Source organism: Rissa tridactyla, chromosome 9, assembly GCF_028500815.1.
Source record: "Rissa tridactyla isolate bRisTri1 chromosome 9, bRisTri1.patW.cur.20221130, whole genome shotgun sequence".
Lineage (NCBI taxonomy): Eukaryota > Metazoa > Chordata > Aves > Charadriiformes > Laridae > Rissa > Rissa tridactyla.
The window spans coordinates 36,170,796-36,188,041 of record NC_071474.1 but is presented as its reverse complement, the minus strand read 5'-3'; the positions used below and the strand labels follow the sequence as shown (position 1 = coordinate 36,188,041).

The 17,246-nt window shown below is 41.4% G+C and overlaps 2 protein-coding genes across 6 annotated transcripts; one reads left to right on the top strand and one right to left on the bottom strand.

The window, feature by feature from the left end:
- Positions 1-1,110: 1,110 nt before the first annotated feature.
- Positions 1,111-4,345, bottom strand: PSMD10 (proteasome 26S subunit, non-ATPase 10). 2 transcript variants are annotated; one of them, XM_054214228.1, is made up of 5 exons: positions 4,165-4,345; positions 3,849-4,028; positions 2,759-2,905; positions 2,486-2,652; positions 1,111-1,469 (listed from the first exon to the last, which is right to left on the bottom strand). In XM_054214228.1, exons 1-5 carry the CDS (start codon positions 4,276-4,278, stop codon positions 1,316-1,318), a joined length of 762 nt encoding a protein of 253 aa, XP_054070203.1. In that variant the 5' UTR covers positions 4,279-4,345; the 3' UTR covers positions 1,111-1,315. The 2 variants fall into 2 exon arrangements, with proteins under 2 accessions (XP_054070203.1, XP_054070205.1); XM_054214230.1 differs by having other exon boundaries at positions 3,930-4,028; positions 4,165-4,323.
- A 69-nt stretch (positions 4,346-4,414) lies between these two features.
- On the top strand, positions 4,415-17,116 carry ATG4A (autophagy related 4A cysteine peptidase). Of its 4 annotated transcripts, none has more exons than XM_054214224.1 (13): positions 4,415-4,552; positions 6,086-6,196; positions 7,371-7,442; positions 7,792-7,890; positions 9,130-9,231; positions 9,774-9,846; positions 11,137-11,216; positions 12,060-12,247; positions 12,357-12,435; positions 13,352-13,497; positions 14,103-14,159; positions 15,344-15,455; positions 15,820-17,116. In XM_054214224.1, the coding sequence occupies exons 1-13, from the start codon at positions 4,543-4,545 to the stop codon at positions 15,882-15,884; spliced, it is 1,194 nt and encodes a 397-aa protein (XP_054070199.1). In that variant the 5' UTR covers positions 4,415-4,542; the 3' UTR covers positions 15,885-17,116. The 4 variants fall into 4 exon arrangements, with proteins under 4 accessions (XP_054070199.1, XP_054070200.1, XP_054070201.1 ...); XM_054214225.1 differs by having other exon boundaries at positions 15,344-15,526; XM_054214226.1 differs by lacking the exon at positions 15,820-17,116 and adding an exon at positions 14,281-14,385 and having other exon boundaries at positions 15,344-15,399.
- Positions 17,117-17,246: the final 130 nt, after the last annotated feature.

Here is a 17,246-nt window from a genome sequence, read left to right as displayed (position 1 = left end):
GCACTTAGTGAAGATATTCGTTTGGTTTTAAGTTTCTGTCTTGCTTATCAAAATAAACTGCATTACCTTCATCCCTACAAGTCAAACCGTAGAAACCGTCATCTTCCATTTCAACCTTTCATTGCAGATGAAGAACAAACATGTTATATTTCCATAGTGTGTAATGGATAGCAGGGTTTCATCTGACTTGTTCACATCCCAAGCATACAAGGTATTTAGAAAATACTGGTTTTGTTACATGTAAGTTTAATAAAGTTTTATAACACCAAAGACTGCTGTTTAGGAGAGTTCTTTATTTCACAGAATTTCATCAGCATGATTTGTTCAGAAAGGGCAAATCTATCCCACTAGTGTCAAAAGTGATCTTACCAACATCAGAACAGAAGGTCACTTTTCAGACTCAGTCTCATTAGCTCTGCCTTCTAATAACTTAATACCAGGATTTGCTATGAGTAAATAGAGATTAAACCAGGCTTCTGTTATAAAATAAGATGGTAAACCGTGGGCATCAGTGCTACATAATGGGAGTCAAGCAGAACAGAAGAAGAAATCTACAGAAGGAGCAAGAGGAAGTAAAATTGGATTTGAAGTACATCCCAGAGAAGTATCCACAGCCATCCATGATATAATTGTATATTTGCAGAGGTTACCCTGAAACTGCACCTGCATTCTGCAAGCAGTCCAGTACACTTCAACAAATACATACGATTCAAAGAAACAGGACAACAACAGATAACAACAGAAGAGCTTTAAACTCTCAGAGCTCACTTCAGCAGACCAAGAAGAGTGAAAATGGATACAATTATCTAAGTAACTGAGCAAACGGCATTCTACAAAGGGAGAGGTGTAGTTTAGAATCGTATGAAGGGAGACAATCAGTACCTACAAAAATCAAACAAAAAACCGCACACAAATCACAAAGGCCGAGGGAAAAAACAAAGACTCTAGATTAAGCTTCCAAAATAAAATTTGCTTTAAATGGTTAAAGCATTTTTGGTCCTGTTGCTTTAAAGAAATAATCCTAAACTAGGTTCCGAAATAGAAAGAATGACCGCATTTATACAGATCATACTGTAAACTGAAAGAAAACTGCAAGATATTGAAAAACACTTTAAAATCAGTGAACTGTTTAATTAACAGGAAGTATAAACAGTTGTTTTGGCACTGTACTTGAAGGAAAGCTAGAGATACACTTTTTATTACCATGCTGATGCCCATTCATGACATCCTAGTTCCTAGTTGAACTGTCAAAATATAAAGTTTGCAGTTTTAAATACAAGTGCAACAGGAAAGAGAGTCAAGTCAAAAGTCCCCACTAGCCTTCCACCATTCTTTTAAGTATGGCTCCCAGGCCACCTTTTGCCACTTTCAGTGGGGTCAGTTCTTCTTTATTCTCAATGTGAATACTTGCACCGTGAGACACCAGCAGCTTTGCCTCCTCCACTCTCTCTTCATCGCAGGCTAAATGACTGTAGTAAGAACAAGAAACCCACAGCCACTATTAAACAGTCCAAGCTTAAAAAGAACAATAATCATGCCTTGCCAAAACGACAGCGTGGATGTTGGGGAGGGGAGATACATCCTAGAACAACAAAACTACACGCAACCAACTACCTACACAGATTCCAAAGCCTGCTGTCCAGTCACTGTGTTGTCATTAAGCAACTCAAGAACGTTCCTCCTGCTACTGCCCTTGCAACATTAAGACACTTCTTTAGATTAGGATTTGGCTCTGCAGTCAGCAAAACTAAGGAACACATAATCCACAGTGAAATTAGAAAATTGTAATCTCTATTTGAATCGAAAGTGATAAACTAAATCGTACAATGCTTAAAATTAATCTGAAGTAAAGAGTTACTACAAACGCAGCCAACGCCTTTTTGCCATTTGGCACAGTATCTTGAGAATAAACGTTATGTGTTCCAGGACAATACTGGGTTTTACGTATAGCTGAAACATACTGCTTCATCTTATTCACGGCAAAATCTTGATTCCACTGTAGACAAGGCAGAGTTTTGCCACCAGGTTCAGATTCAAATTGATCTCTAAGGTTACATCAAACACTGGACTGATTGTACTTAAATTGCAACTTATTTTCTTTACAGAGGTGAAGAAAATCTTCCAAAATTAGTTCTTGCTTGGCAGGACAGAGCAGGCCAGCCTGCAAGACTAGTTTCCTCCGACTTTTGTTGTCATTAGCTCACTTTCTACCCTCTAGTGGCAACCTAACGTATTCCAAATTATTACAAAAGGTGTTCCACGCTTTTTAAGAAGATGTAGTAACACAAATTAAAGCATGTATGTACAGACACAATTAGGCAAAATACTAAGTATAATTTTCTCAAATCCTTTTTAATTACATAGGGGTGTGAAGCAAGGGAGTATTTTGAGGCAACAAGAAATTAAAAAAAAAATTGAAGTAATGGAGTTTCATTTTATAGAGATTATGCTATATTAAGCAAAATAGAAATAAAAAATTACTTACAGAGGAGTATTCCCTTCAGAGTCCTGTATATCAACAGATGCATTGTGCTGTAGAAGGATCTGTACCATTTTTAGGTTTCCTTTGGCTGCTGCTCTGTGCAACGGGGTGGATTTAAAATGATCTGTTGCATCTGGATCAGCTCTGTTCTCCAAAAGCATGATTGCAATCTGAAGGAAGAGAAAGAGGCCACGAGGGGGAGGACGAAGGAAAGTTAGTATAGCTAAACACTTCTTCCAAGAGCAACACCACCTCTAGTAGCACAGGCAAACATACCTCCTGCTTATTTTTGGAGGCTGCATAATGCAGGGGCGTACAGCCATTCTGATTTACTGCATTTACATGAGCACCCTTGGTAATGAGGGCTTTCACAATTTCATCGCGGCCTGCCGAAGCGGCAATATGTAAGGGAGTCCAGCCAGCCTAGAGAGTCAAGAAAAAAACCATGTTATTCAAACTAAGCATTTCAAGCAAAAAAACATGACAAGGCGTAAACCCAATACAGACTTGACTACTCATTAGTCAAACTGCACGCATGTTTTTATAACTGTAAAGCTAAACATTATTGATTATCACCAGAGAGACGAGTCCCACATCCCCTCACATGCTGCATTCAGTACCTGAGAAAAACTGCCAGTTAAATGACAGAAATCACTTCTGTTATGCAGTTATGCATGCTGCCTTGCAGGGCACCTGGCCCTTACAAATTAACAGTTGTGCTTTTTTAAGAACAAATAAGAGTGGCAGAAAAGGGTGCCCAAAAGTTTATGCAATCTTTTCTATATACTACCCTCTAATTAAACTAATAGGACAACATTTCCTTCTTTAAGGATGATCTTCAAGATGTTTCATGATGGATGTAATTATTTCAACCCTTCCTCTACAACAGTAACAGACCATCTCCTTTGCAACTGTGAAATCACTCAACCTGTTACCTACTCTATAATGCCTTCCCCAATAATGAGAAGTCTTCAGGGTACCTCACGATTTGGCTCAACATATTTAAGAGGATCAGACCGAGATAAAGGTAACATGAAAATCCCCAACAGCCCTGGTTTTGCACCTTTGTTCATAAGAAGAGTTCCCCCAAAATCCCTTGACAATAACCAAGGCTCATTGGTTCAAGGCTCATCTGACTCAAGTCAGATTACCCGCTCTTTCACGTAAGCAGTGAAATACTTTAAACTTGCCTTTCTATCACACAAACGCTTTTTAAAACCTCCCAGAAACCACCCTGCATACGCCAACTGACGGGAGGAGGGAGAAAAGTGAGGAAGCGACACAGCGCTAGGGGCACTTCTGCGGCTGGAACCGTGACGGCAAAGGGTCCGGACAAAAACTTCGCCACCGAATTCCCCACACAAACCGTTTCACGGCATTCCCTCAGCCTCCAGGCCAGCCCCTCACCGGGGTGGAGGAGGAGTCCCGCGAGGGCTGCGACACTCACATCGTCCTTGTCGCTCACAGGCACGCCGAGGCCGAGGAGGAGGTCGGCGACGTCCGCGTGTCCCGCCGAGCAGGCCCAGTGCAGCGCGGTCCGGTGGTCCTGAGGGAGAGAGGGAGGGGAGGGGCAGTGAGGGGGCCGTAAGGGGAAGGCGGGAAGCGCGGCGGCGGCTGACAGGAGCGGCCCCACAGGCCGCTCGCTCTCGCTCCGGCGGGCGGGGGGGCCGCAGCCGGCTGACCTGGTCCGCCTTGGTGGCCAGAGCCCTGTCACGCTGCAGCTGGGCCCGCAGCTCCTCCAGGCGCCCGGCGTAGGCCAGGTTGCAGACCCCCACGTCGGACACCGCACCCTCCATGCTCACCCTGCGACAGGGGCGGTGCTTCGGCCCGGGCGCCGGCCAATCAGAGGGGCGCCGGGGCCAGCCCAGCCAATCGCACCCACAGGCTCGCTCCTCTCCCCCCCCCTCGTGCCGCGAGGGCTCCTGGGATTTGTAGTCCAGCAGGCGGGAGGCTTTCGCGGTGCGGCCGGCCGGCGGGACTACACCTCCCAGGGTACCCCGCGCCGCGGCCGTGTTGTGCCTCCGTGTCGGGGCGAGGAGGAGGATGGTGACAGCGGGAGGATGGAGTCAGGTGAGGGGTGGCGGCGGCGGCGGCGTGGGGAGAGGGGCGAGCGGGGCGGCGGGGGCGAGGGGACAGGCCGTTGGCTCGCCTGCCTGAGGGCCGCGCCGCGGGCTGAGGCGGGGGGGCGCTGGTCGGTGCTTTCCGCCGTGAGGCGTTTGCCTGGCGGGGAGCGACGGGGCCCCGCGGCCTCCCCCGGGGCGGGGGCTGCCGGCGGCGGGGCTCGGCCGGGGCTCGGGGCGGCCCGAGGCCGGTGTCGGCGCTGGCAGCCCCCGGCGCGGCGGGCGGCTCCGTGCCGGGCCTCGGCGGCGGCGGCGGGCGCAGGGCTTCGCAGGGGGCAAACGGGAGACGCCGGTGGGTCTTTCCCGGGTGGCCCGAGCTGTGCCGTGGGAGCGGCACGCGGCCGCCGAGGGGGGACGCGGGTCCCTCCTGTTGGACCCCCGGGGCCAGAGTCTCTCGAGAAGGACCCCAAGAAGAGACTGTTTGCCCTGTAAGTGCAACGCGGGGTGAGCTTTCCGGCGGCGAAGACCGAGCGCAGCGTGAGGTTCTCTGCTCCCTGCCGCGGCTCAGGGCAGAAGTTTACCGTGTTTTTCAGCGACTGCCCGCGCCGGCGTGCGGGGAGGGGGCGTCTTCGGTGCTGGGTATTGCGGGCCCTGCCCGCTCGAATCGAATTGTAGCTCAGTTTCACTTCTGATTGCTATAATGCGTATACTTACATTTGGGGTTTTTTTCCATTTACCTATTTACATATTTACATAGTAATTTACATACCCATTTACTATTTACATAGTAAAATATAATTGCGTTTGCTTTCACTTTCAACTTCTGATTTTTTTAGCAGTATATTCCTTAAGATTGATAAAGATGTAAAAGAAAAGATTTTTACATTCATTTTTACACTTGAAGGCCTGTTTTCCTCTTCCAACAAACCCCGCTTTAATTGATTGTCTAAACATTGATTTAATGTTCTTCTTTTAGTCGTATTAATTATAATTTGTTATTTTACTGTAAATAGGTCTAGCATTGAATAGTAACATTAATACATCTTTTACTTTGAAGTGTTTCAAATCTCCAGTTAGGAAAGCAAAACCCAGCCTTGCTAACACTTTTCACATGCTTCCCATTAAGCACAAGGACGTAATCACTCTGAGTGGCGGTATTTGTGCATTTCAGATCGAGCACGGCCACATACGCTCTGTTGCCTAAATTGTTTTTCCCTTTCCTAATTTCCTTGAACCAAATCTTACTCGGGCTGCAGCCATCCCGAACTTCTGCAGGGGCTTCAGACCGCTGGTAGCAAAGGTGTCGGACGTGTTATTCTCTCAGCGCTCACCAAGAATCAAAATAAAAACCAGCCAAGACATTGGCTGTTTCAGTGTCAGAACAGCTTGTTAAAGGAAAAGAGTAAAGGCAGCTGTCAGCACCGTTCAGAAGACCCAAAGTCTGCAAAGACTAGCTACAACTAGTTCAGTCTGAGAACTCAAAGTTGCGCATAAAAGAACAAAGGGAGAAAACGGAGTTTGCATTTTGTGTATTCCTGTTCAGTTTTATCTAGGTATGAAAACCAGATCAATATTTTGTCAGACTACTTAGAAGAATTTCCCGAAACTGATGAGCCGGTGTGGATTCTAGGAAGGCAACACCACCTAAACACAGGTATCGTTAGAATGAGAATTCATCTGTAGAATCTGTAGAGCATTCATTGATTCACAGGCAGCAGCAGCTCCTGATTTCCTTACGTTCTCTAAATGTCTCGTGAGGGAAGTTTATTTTTCTCCACCAACAAGAAACCAACTCTAACTAGCAGTATTCATCCTAAAATGAAACCAGAAGTTTACTGATATACTTTCTACCATAATTCATGCAAAGAGATCATACTTGTAGCAAAGCCTACTCAGGTATGAGGCTTGTCACTTCTCAACATCAAATACCTTGGAAATAGATGAATAAATAACTTTTGGGAAATGTTCAGTATTACTAATATTATTTTCCCTTGAGGGATGCGGTCTGCAGCCTGTTATTTGCAACTAAAATGATATTTCAAAAGAATAATAGTAATAATAATAAAAAAATTAATCTAGGGCACGTACTGTATTTTGATGAAAGTAAATATATGACCTAAAAGTCACAGCAGGATGATGTATATATCGTACAAAAATAAGATTTCAGAAATGAGTTTTGCTCCTCGGGGAGAAGACCAGGGCATCCTCCTCTGTTACGTGCCGGGGGCAGTGGCCGTCAGTGCAGGCGTGGTGTTCAGCGCAGCCCAGGGTCCCGCATACGGCCTTGGTTGGCTGAAGGAGCCCTCGAAAAGGCCCATCAGTCTGAGACACGGCTCAGAGAAAATGTAGCAAATAGGATTCTTAAGAATTCTTCAGAACCTTTGGGAGAATTCTGTAAGCACATGTATTTAAAAAAAAAAAATTAATTAAATTTGATATTATTAACCTTTTCTTAAAATTACTTTGGAGGTAATGGATAATTCCATGTTGGTTTGCATGTAGAGATTCTTGAACTTTCTTAACTTGTTTGACCAGTTCTTTCCTGGGGACATAGTTCTCCATAGATGTTTCATTAAAGTTGGGCATAGTCATTCCAAACGCCTTGTAAAACTTCATTGGCTAATAATTATTTCATCCTTAGTAAGTTAATTTTAATGAGCAGTCTACAAAAGCTCTTGGTGTTTAAACAGCTAAAATTAAGGGTCTTATGTGTAAAAGCTAGCAAGAGTCTTCTGTGCACTCTATATATTGACTGTAAAGGGAAAATTACAAATTTTCAGTTTTAAAAGTTTGTTTTAGTAATTTCTTTCCTCTTAAAAATATTCCAGACAAATCTAAGTTACTGTTGGATATAAGTGCTCGTCTCTGGTTTACGTATAGAAGAAAGTTTTCGCCTATTGGTGAGTATGCAGCAGACCAGCTGCCTTGTTAGAAACGAGATAGCAGGATTAGTGATGGACTGAAAAATGATTTTTACAGTATTAGAACATTTTGAGCATCCTTTTAAATGTTTACACAAACAAGATGTTAAAGCTATTAAAAACTGTGTTTACTTGTACCTGCATGTAGTCAGGTCCTCATGTTTATAGAGCAAGCAGTTAAGTTAGACCAGCGATTCGGAAAGCAAAGGTCTCGGCTCGGTGCCTTTTATCCGTAGGACAGTTGTTAGAGATTTTAACTCTGAAATTTTCTCTCTGGCGCTGCACTCAATTTAAAGACCATATTGACTGTAATGAACTTTTCTACTAGGAGGCACCGGTCCTTCGTCTGATGCTGGCTGGGGATGTATGCTGCGATGTGGGCAGATGATGCTGGCACAAGCGCTGATCTGCAGACATTTAGGAAGGGGTGAGTACTGTTGCTGAGCAAACTTCTGTAGTGTTTGGAGACCATTTAGTTTTTGTTGAAGTTTTCCATAAAAGCACAGAAGCTAAATTTATTAATGAAACTTTCCGTGATGCCCTGATGGAAGTTACTAGTGAATTATTTGTGTCTCACAGGGTGAAATCATGCCGGCCTTAAGCAGAGAAATACAAATAGAGGGAGGACAAATAGGGAATCCCGTTGTTATTTTATGTCTTTTTGAGGAATACCCAGGTTGAGGCCAAGGGAGAACCTGCTGCCGTGGGTCTGAGTTCTTACCCTTCTCTTCATTGCTTACGTAGCCACCAAACGTTCGCACACAGTGACTGTGTGAATAGTGACATAGTGATAGACATCATACAAAGTACTTCACTCACCCGCCACCAGCCTGAGGTCCAAACCCCACAGCAGAACCCATTAGTGCAAGCTCTTAAGCCTGTATCAACACCTCACATCCCAGGATCACGGGTGAGTATGATAGGTCTGGTCTGTGTGTAGCTGCCATATCATATCAATTACATTATTAGGGTTAGGTCTGTAATCCTTGTACCATGTGCCGTGGTTTCTATGGCAGCGTGCTTTGTGGATTTATCTGCTTTAATAACTGATGCCACAGAATGGAGGTGAAAAGATTTAACTGAAGAAGTAGGCAAACAAACAAATCACCTGAGAAAAACTAGAATATGAACTCATGGTACTACTTCATAGTATCAACCCCATGTACGCGCTTCTCGGTCAGTAAATGGGAGGCAACTACCTTACATTAGAGGCAAGAGCATACATGGCAAAGCTGTTTTGGATTTTGCTGTGGGAGAGGGCCAGCGCTGCGTTTGGACTTTGCTTTATGGATCTTACATCATTATCCGATGTATGCTTACAAATCTAAAAAAATCTAAACGGAGTGTATAGTCATAAACAATCTTGGAAGCTCACGTAGAGCAATAGCTATCAATTCTCAGCAATGATCACTCAGAATATATTTGCAGTTGACATTTTTATTTTATTTTCCCAGTTTTCACCATCTATCCTGTGATGATAGAGGACAGCTTGATAGTAAATCACAAGCTGTGACTTCTAGGAACTCTAAACAAAATGTAAATATTAGAGATTAATTGTACATTAGTGTTTTAACATCTCATCATATGGCTTTCTACTATCTAGACATTTGATTGGGATGATGGAAACATTATTACTTTTTAATCTGTATAACTTTTTTCCTGTAAGATTGGCAATGGGAAAAACACAAAAAACAACCAGAAGAATATCACAGAATCTTACGGTGCTTTCTAGATAGAAAAGATTGCTGTTATTCCATCCACCAAATGGGTAAGAATACAAGTCAACTTGTTTTTCCCCCCACTGAAATTCCCGTTGTTTTGAAACCTAATTTGAAATATGTTAATTCAAAATTTTAGAAAGGTGATTATTAAGACAATGTATATGTTTGTATATAAATAAAAATGCATGCAAATGGGTATAAGTATAATAATTTAGAAATGTTATTCACCGAAACCCAAATAAATCTGTATACTAGAATCTAGCACTTGATGAAGTATGCCAGCCTTGGCTACCGGAGTTGATAGTGTTAAAACAGACAGTCATGAAGCTTATTGCTGTAATTTGCAATAAAGGACACTAACATTTGTAATTCCCATTACAGTTTAGAAACTTTTTGTAAAGGAACTAGCAGTCATTAAGGTTTGAAAAGAGCATGGATTGAGAAAATAACTGTTGTTGCCAAATACAGTTTGCAGTTGCTCTAGAATGTATGTCAAAATATTAGTAGGTCATGCTATTTAACATATCTTGTGACCGGACTCTCTGTGGTCTTCTTTTTTCTGTGTGTGTGTTTTCCCTCATAAAAACAGCACAGATGGGCGTTGGAGAGGGAAAATCAATTGGAGAATGGTTTGGACCAAATACAGTTGCTCAAGTACTGAAGTAAGTCGAATCGCAGTAGCTCATTCGGAATGTACTCCCCTGGGGCAGCGAAGCTCAGACACCAAGATAAGGCCCAAGACACAGTGTTAAAGGCTGATCCCCCCCTCTCGGAGTCAGGAATATATATGCCATGTGTTTGCAAGTACAGTGGGGACCATGATGCTGTAGCCTGGTGGGCAGGTACTGAGTTGGGATCGGGCGAGTTCTAAATTTTAATATACCAAGAGCCTGGGGGAGACCTGCAGAAAGGTCTCTCCTGCTGTGCCGTCTACATGCCTTAACCAGAAAGCACCAGAAATACATATTCCTTTCCACAAAGCGGCACAGCTTTGACAGGTCACGGGTGCCCTCGTGCAGATTAGAGCGGTGGTGTGAAACATCAGAGTGAAACCATCCAGGCTGAGGAGGGAACTGAACTGCAATTCCTCACGGCCCCAGCTGCAGTTTGCCTGAAGGCTGCCGTATAGAACATGGGCAGCTCCTCCTAGTCTAGAATCCACACGTGAAAGAGTTGACTTTGCTCCATTTCAGAGGGGTAGGTGGAGGTAGCAGATCTCAAGCGGTCCCGAATGCTCAGCAGCTGTGCCTTGCAGCCCTGGGACAGACACACATTCTGGAGAAAGAGAGGAGCTTTCTTTTCATTTACAAATTCTTCCTGGCTTAGTGCTCACATACAGGTTTTTCTGGCTTATTTTAGACAGCTGACTCTGCCTGTGCAGCTTAAGAGTGTAGCTCCCTTCCCCAGTGTTCTGGATTCACAGAAGTGGAGAGAAACCTGTGTGCTGGCATCCTCCCTCCTAACTTTTGGGTGCTGAAAACCTTTAGCTGATCTAGCTTTTAATGCCCCGAGTCTGCTGTCCACACGTGCACAGAAATAGTTCCACTGAATTTAGTGGACCTTAAGCAAAAAGTTACGTGCAAAACTGGCACAGGAATTTTTTGCTTCTCTAGACGATGCCAGGCAGGATGGGGAGGATTCCATTGCAGAGGCTGTTAAGTGCAGTAAAAAGTAATAAACCTAATCATGTGGTTGAGCTGTTACTATCACTGCATTTGGCCGAAGGGCAAAACAGTTTTCACATGGTACAGAGTGTGTGCTTTTCCTGGTACCACTCTGTATTTATTTTTCTAAACATACTAAACGTTAAATATTCAAAGCTATCTTATTATTACATGGAGACTTAAAAAGAAACAATTCTTTTAATTAAGAACAATCTAATTGTCCTGAATGGAAAGCTGCTCTTGTGGTCCTAATTAGTTTATATTAATTACCACCTTAATGTTTTCTAGGAAGCTTGCTTTATTTGATGAATGGAATTCATTAGCAGTTTATGTATCTATGGACAATACAGTGGTCATTGAAGACATCAGTAAGTGAAACATTGGTTCTGTGGTTACGGTTTTTGAGTTGACTCCACTTTCCTGCATGTAACAGGAAACATTCTGACAATACTTCTGGGCCATCCCTACTTGTTCCCAGGGTAAGAAAAGGAATAAAGGAAATGCAAACTTGGGCTCTGGGTGTCCAAAACTAAAGGTAGCACAGAACGGTGTAGGGCTTTTTGGTGTCCTACTTAGATACCATGCAGTTTGGGAGAAGATGGAGTTTGGTCTGTGCTTTCTAAACTCCTACCCCAGAAACGGAATGAAGTTGCACTATGTAGAAATACAGAGAATTGTTTTTAGTACAGAGTTTGCCAAAGAGATGTGTTTTTGTCAGGCAAAAGAGAAACCAGGGGCAGATCCTAGCGAAATACATGGCCAGGCTAAATTTTGAGTTGTAAGAAAGGTGGGCTTACAGGTGGTATTTAGCCATAGTCTATTTATTTAGTCTATTTCTACTTTATCCCCTACTTCTGCTTATTTTACCTTCACATCACTGAAAATGAAGAGTTCCCTCAAGAATTTCTAATGCTGTCATCTCTGCCAATTTATTTCCTGGGCAAAGCTTGACAGTATTAATAACGCTAGTAGTAAATGTAACTTCAGTCTTAAATTTTCATCCCCCAGTCGTTTATGTCACGTCTCGCTCCTGTGCCAGCACATACTCTGCTAGAATTACTCCTACTAAATAGTTACAATTTCCTTTCCCTGCTGCTTTTGTCTTAAAAGAGGAGCTCTATAAAGATGTCTGCCAAAGTAGCTTAATTCATGATTGAGAGGAAGATCTGCTGTTTCCTTTGCGCATTCAGTGTTTTCTCTGTTTCCCACAGAGAAGATGTGCTGGTCCCCTCCCCAGAGCAGCGGCGCGGCCCACAGCAGCGCACACGTGCACAGAAGTGCTCTTGGCTGGAATAAGAACGCAGCAGGATTCTGCGCAGGCTGGAAGCCCCTCTTGCTTATTATACCTCTACGGCTAGGGATAAATCACATAAATCCAGTGTATATTGATGCGTTTAAAGTAAGGTTTTTTTCAGTGAATCGTTTGTTATTGTGAAATGAGTTCAGGTATCTGTTATATCAATGAACAAATCAACTACAATTTCATGTTTCTTCCTTTGAACTCCTAGGAATGCTTTAAGATGCCACAGTCTTTGGGAGCATTAGGAGGGAAACCAAATAATGCCTATTATTTCATAGGATTTTTAGGTAAGGAGAAACTTATTCCAAATATGCCTATGATCTAAAGAGAGGTTGGTTTTGGTTTGTTTTTTTTTTGGAAGGGGAAATGGTAAGCACTGTAAGTGTAAGAGTAGAAGCAGCGAAGGAACATACCTCAAATAGTTCAGGAACGTTGTGATACCATCCTTACAGGAACGGAAAAGTAGCAGCAAAGCTTGACGTAAAAACAGGTAATGATAGAAGCAAGAACAACACTAAGAATAACTGATACCAGTCAAAAAGTGTCAAATGTCACTACTGCTAAAATACCATTATATCTTTTTTCCTAGTCATTAATACTTCATAATGCAGGGTGTCTTGTTTTATTCTTTTGCTTCACAGTTTTCTTAAATTATTTTCTTGTATTTTAAACTTTTTCAGATATCAGTACCTTTTTTATCTTTTTCCACGTCTTACTTTATTAATTAAAGCAATAGTCAATACTAGATTCAGGTTTTTTGGATAATATTGTTTTTTCCGTATTTTTATGGATATTTTGTTCCTCCTTCTAAAACCTGAACTGGCTTAGTCAGACTTCTTTGTTCCAATTTCTGAATGAATGCCTAATGGGATTACAGATTCCATTTGTGGTCATCCTGTACCTTTTGGTCTGTGGAATGTTAGGCATTATGGCAGTTTACATTTTTAAAAAAGGGAAGTATGTAACAAAGGTAGAACAAATCAACCAAAAAAATGTACAGTAATAGGTCACAATAGAAAATTACAGTGGATACCTTGTGGGACACTATCGTGTCTAACTTTGTGGTTTTCTTCAAACTCACAAGCTAGAAAGTGTAGATATCAACTGTGATGATAATCTAATTTCTGTTTTACAAGTCTGGATGGAATAAGTGCTTATTGAAGTCTCTTGCTTATTATCAACATGCGGATGTTGTCCACACAGGCAATGAGCTGATCTATTTGGACCCTCACACCACTCAAAGTTTTGTAGATTGGGAAGAAAATGGCACAGTTGATGACGAGAGCTTCCACTGCCAGCAAGCCCCACACAGAATGAAGATCATGAATTTGGACCCTTCAGTAGCTTTAGTAGGTGTTAGAAAATAATAGATGTGCATGCGTTATTTCTGAGTCATACCTCTATATATTGGTAAAGGCAGTAATGCATTTCCTTGAGCAGAATTAAGATCACAGGGCAGTCTTCTACAATCTAAAATTCAACACATGGCAGTTAATGTATAAACTGTATAGGATACATTAATCTCACGCAGCCAAGGAACTGGCTGTTTGTATCCTTGGGAGCTAATTAATTTTCTTTACTGAGCAGCATTTACCTTTTGCAAAAAGTATTTTGAAGGTCAAAGCAAGGAACTGAATCAGGTTTCCTTATTTTATTCCATCACCGCCATATGTGCATGGTTGCTCTGGACAAATTACTTAATTTATATCCTAATTTACAAATCTTTAAATGGAATTACTTGTAGAAGTCATCCAGTACACCTCATAAGGATACTGTGGTAGTTGAAGAAACTATATCTGGTCCCATGCTAGTATCCTGTGGTTGGGTTATGGGTGATTGTCACTTGAGACATATGTTTCTAAAGCTTTAAACTGCATAAAGATACCACAACATCCTTCACTCATTGACATATTGTTATTTTTTAATGTTACTACTGTATGTATTTTTTCCTTAGGGCTTCTTTTGCAAAGAAGAATGTGATTTTGATAACTGGTGTAGTCTTGTACAAAAGGTAATACTGCTACCTTTATTTGCTCTATATGAAATAATGAATGCTGTTTGGGTTTTTTGGTTTTTTTTAAATGGAAATTCCCATTACATCTTTCTCTGCATGCAAATGAAATGAGCCACAAAGAAGAACGCATTACTGCAGCAGGGTAAGCCGATACTACCGAATTGCTAATTGGAGCTAGTTCAGCATTTTGACAACCGTGAACCCTGCCACTTGGAAAACGAGTGTAAATATATACCCTTAAAAAGTGTTTCTTTTTTTAGCACTACTATGTTACTGGCTGAAACTTTGTCATTTACTGAGAAATAAATCTTAAAAGTAAGTTTTAACTCTCGTGTTGTAGCAATTTATTTATTTATTTGCTTTCTGATCCTTTTTTATTGTTTGACATAATATATTATTACGTGTTCTAATTATGGCTGTTAGTCCCCAGTCCCACAAAAGATCTGATTCTGTAAGTGCTGGATCCCTCCAGGGCACACAAAAGGTGCTCGCTGCCATAGGAAAAGGACTTTAGGACGTTTCTGCATGCAGTTGATACACGAAGCAACAGAAGTTTGAATGTGAAGTAACATCAACCTCTAAAGGCATTTATTAAAAAAAAAAAAAAAAGTGGCTAAGGAAAGCAGTTTGTAACTAACTGAAATACAGGATACGATGTAGTTTACCTGATTGAAGAGGAGTGGAATGTGGCTTCAATAATACCTTTTTTCTCCTGATCCAAAACCTATCCTTCAAAATCTGTTGTGTTTTTGGAGCTGATAGACTTGCCTTTTGTTCCCATTGATCAACAGAAAACTTGAACACAGAGAGGTCCATGCAAGTAATTTTCTTTTAAAAGGCAGAAAATACTGTACGTTCTTGGTGCCTGTTTGCTACGTGTAAACAAAATTATAGGTGTATGGATATGAAAGCTAATTATAACACACTCTTAACTTGTAGAACAGTTCAAGAGATTTGTCTTCCAGGTGTGTTTTCAGATGGGAAGATATTAGAGGGATCTGCGAAGCAGAGATTCATAATAGCAGGGACTTGAAATAACAGGTTTTCACTGTAGGTCTGCATAAAGCCTTTGTTTTTTTGATAGACATACATAATTATAAATGTTTTTAATTAAGCAGACATTTTTCGTGTTTGAAGGTTCTCTTGAGGCATCTTTTAAAATGGAAGTTTTGTGTCCATAGGAGATTCTTAAGCAACAGAGTCTACGGATGTTTGAGCTGGTCCAGAAGCATCCACCACACTGGCCTCCTTTCATACCTCCTACAAAGCCAGAAGTGACAACTACAGGAGCAGGTGCGGTACCCACTGAGACTACTATTGTGCAGCAGAACCGTCCTCCTTAGCAAACCGAAGAATAATCACAGGTGGAATAACTATGCTTTCCTAAGCGTTAAGCAATCACCACGGGATTAAATGCCTTACTCCTACAAAATATCTGACAGTTATCCAAACAGGCCACGTACAATTGCTAGCACAGAGAGATATATATTGGGGTTTTTTTATTTTAATCTTACAAAATACTTTGAAGGACACATTTGAGAAAGTGTTTGAGTGTTTTGGGGGGTTTTTTTGGTGGTTTTGTGTTTAAGTAAACAAAATCAGGCATGTTTTCAGATTCTAAATGTTTGGGGGTTTTTTTGTTTGCCTTTTTTTTCAGAACTCATTGAATCTACTGACAAGCTATTTGAATTGGAAGAAGAATTTGAAATCCTGAGCGTATGAAGGAAACTGTGGTGACCCTTCTGAGTATTGAACATATTGCTAATATTATTGCATTGACTTAAATCAAACAGCCATGTTAGCCCCAAAGTGCCTGAAATGACAGATAGCAGAGCACAAACACCTAGTAGCATCCAAACCTCCAACAGTGACAGTTCCTGCTGTCAAAGCGCTTCCCCAGCTGGAAAGGCAGTAAAAGATCTTATAATAAGACCCTTAAAGGGAACCTCTTTTTAATGTGTGTCTTTCCTGAAGAGAAACGGACCTTTGCGATTAAGGCAAAAATAAGTATGTCACTGGGCTGTATGTTTGGAGAAAGGGATAACACGAAATGGATATTTCTTGCTCTCGTATAATGCAATAGTATAGTTCTTAAAGCAAAACAGTCTTCAGTTAAGGAGGATGTTTACTTCTGTTCCCTCCTGTGGGCTGCATCCTAGAAAAAATACATTTGTCTTGTTTAAAAGATCGACTGGATCAGGAGAAAATTGTTTCCTTGTTAAATATTTTAACATGTATTTGAGCAACCACACTTTATTACAAAAATGTTTCTGTCAAAGGAACTATGTCTAATGTATACGTTTTGCAATAGCCTTCCTGTTTCTGGGAAACCTCAAGAGGAACAGGAGACTCAAACAGCTGATATAGATCACAACCACTGTTATGATATATTTCACCTTGACCTTAAAATTCAAATCATTAAAACTTAGGCTGACTTTTCTTTTGGAGCTAAAATGAGTCAAAGGTGGTTTAACTGTACCTTATTTATTTTAAAAAAGATTTACACAAGTTTCTCTGTTACAGCACTTTATCTGTGCATCTAATAAATTTCTTAAGCTTTTCATAGGTTGTATGCTGCTATATTTTGTTAATGTGTTTGTGTGAACTAAGTATAAACCAGGTTATCTGAAAACTTAATATATAGGCATATGCAAATTACGTAATTGTTGTTCTTTGACTTGTTGCCTTTTGAAATCTGTTTTGGTAAAGTGCCTTAACTCTACAGGTGTATGAGAACAGCCTGTGCAGTTTTATTTCTAAGGCAGAGTATCTTTCCAGCAGCCATAAGAAAAACAGCTCAGAATAATTAAAGGCAAAGATCTTTTAATCCATTATAAATTTCCTCTTTACTATCAGACAGTCCCCACTGTGGTCGTTTTGTCACGATAGTGTAATGGACATGGATCGCACAGTTTCATCTTCACCAATAAATGACAACATAGAGAAATACGGAATGCTGTCTCCTCTCACTTGCACTTCTCCATCAGGGCCAGTGTCGTTTCCAAGAAAACAGCTAACCAGGTCATATTTCATTTTGTTTACCTTCAGTGTCTATTAGCCACAGTGTGGAAACTATACACTTAG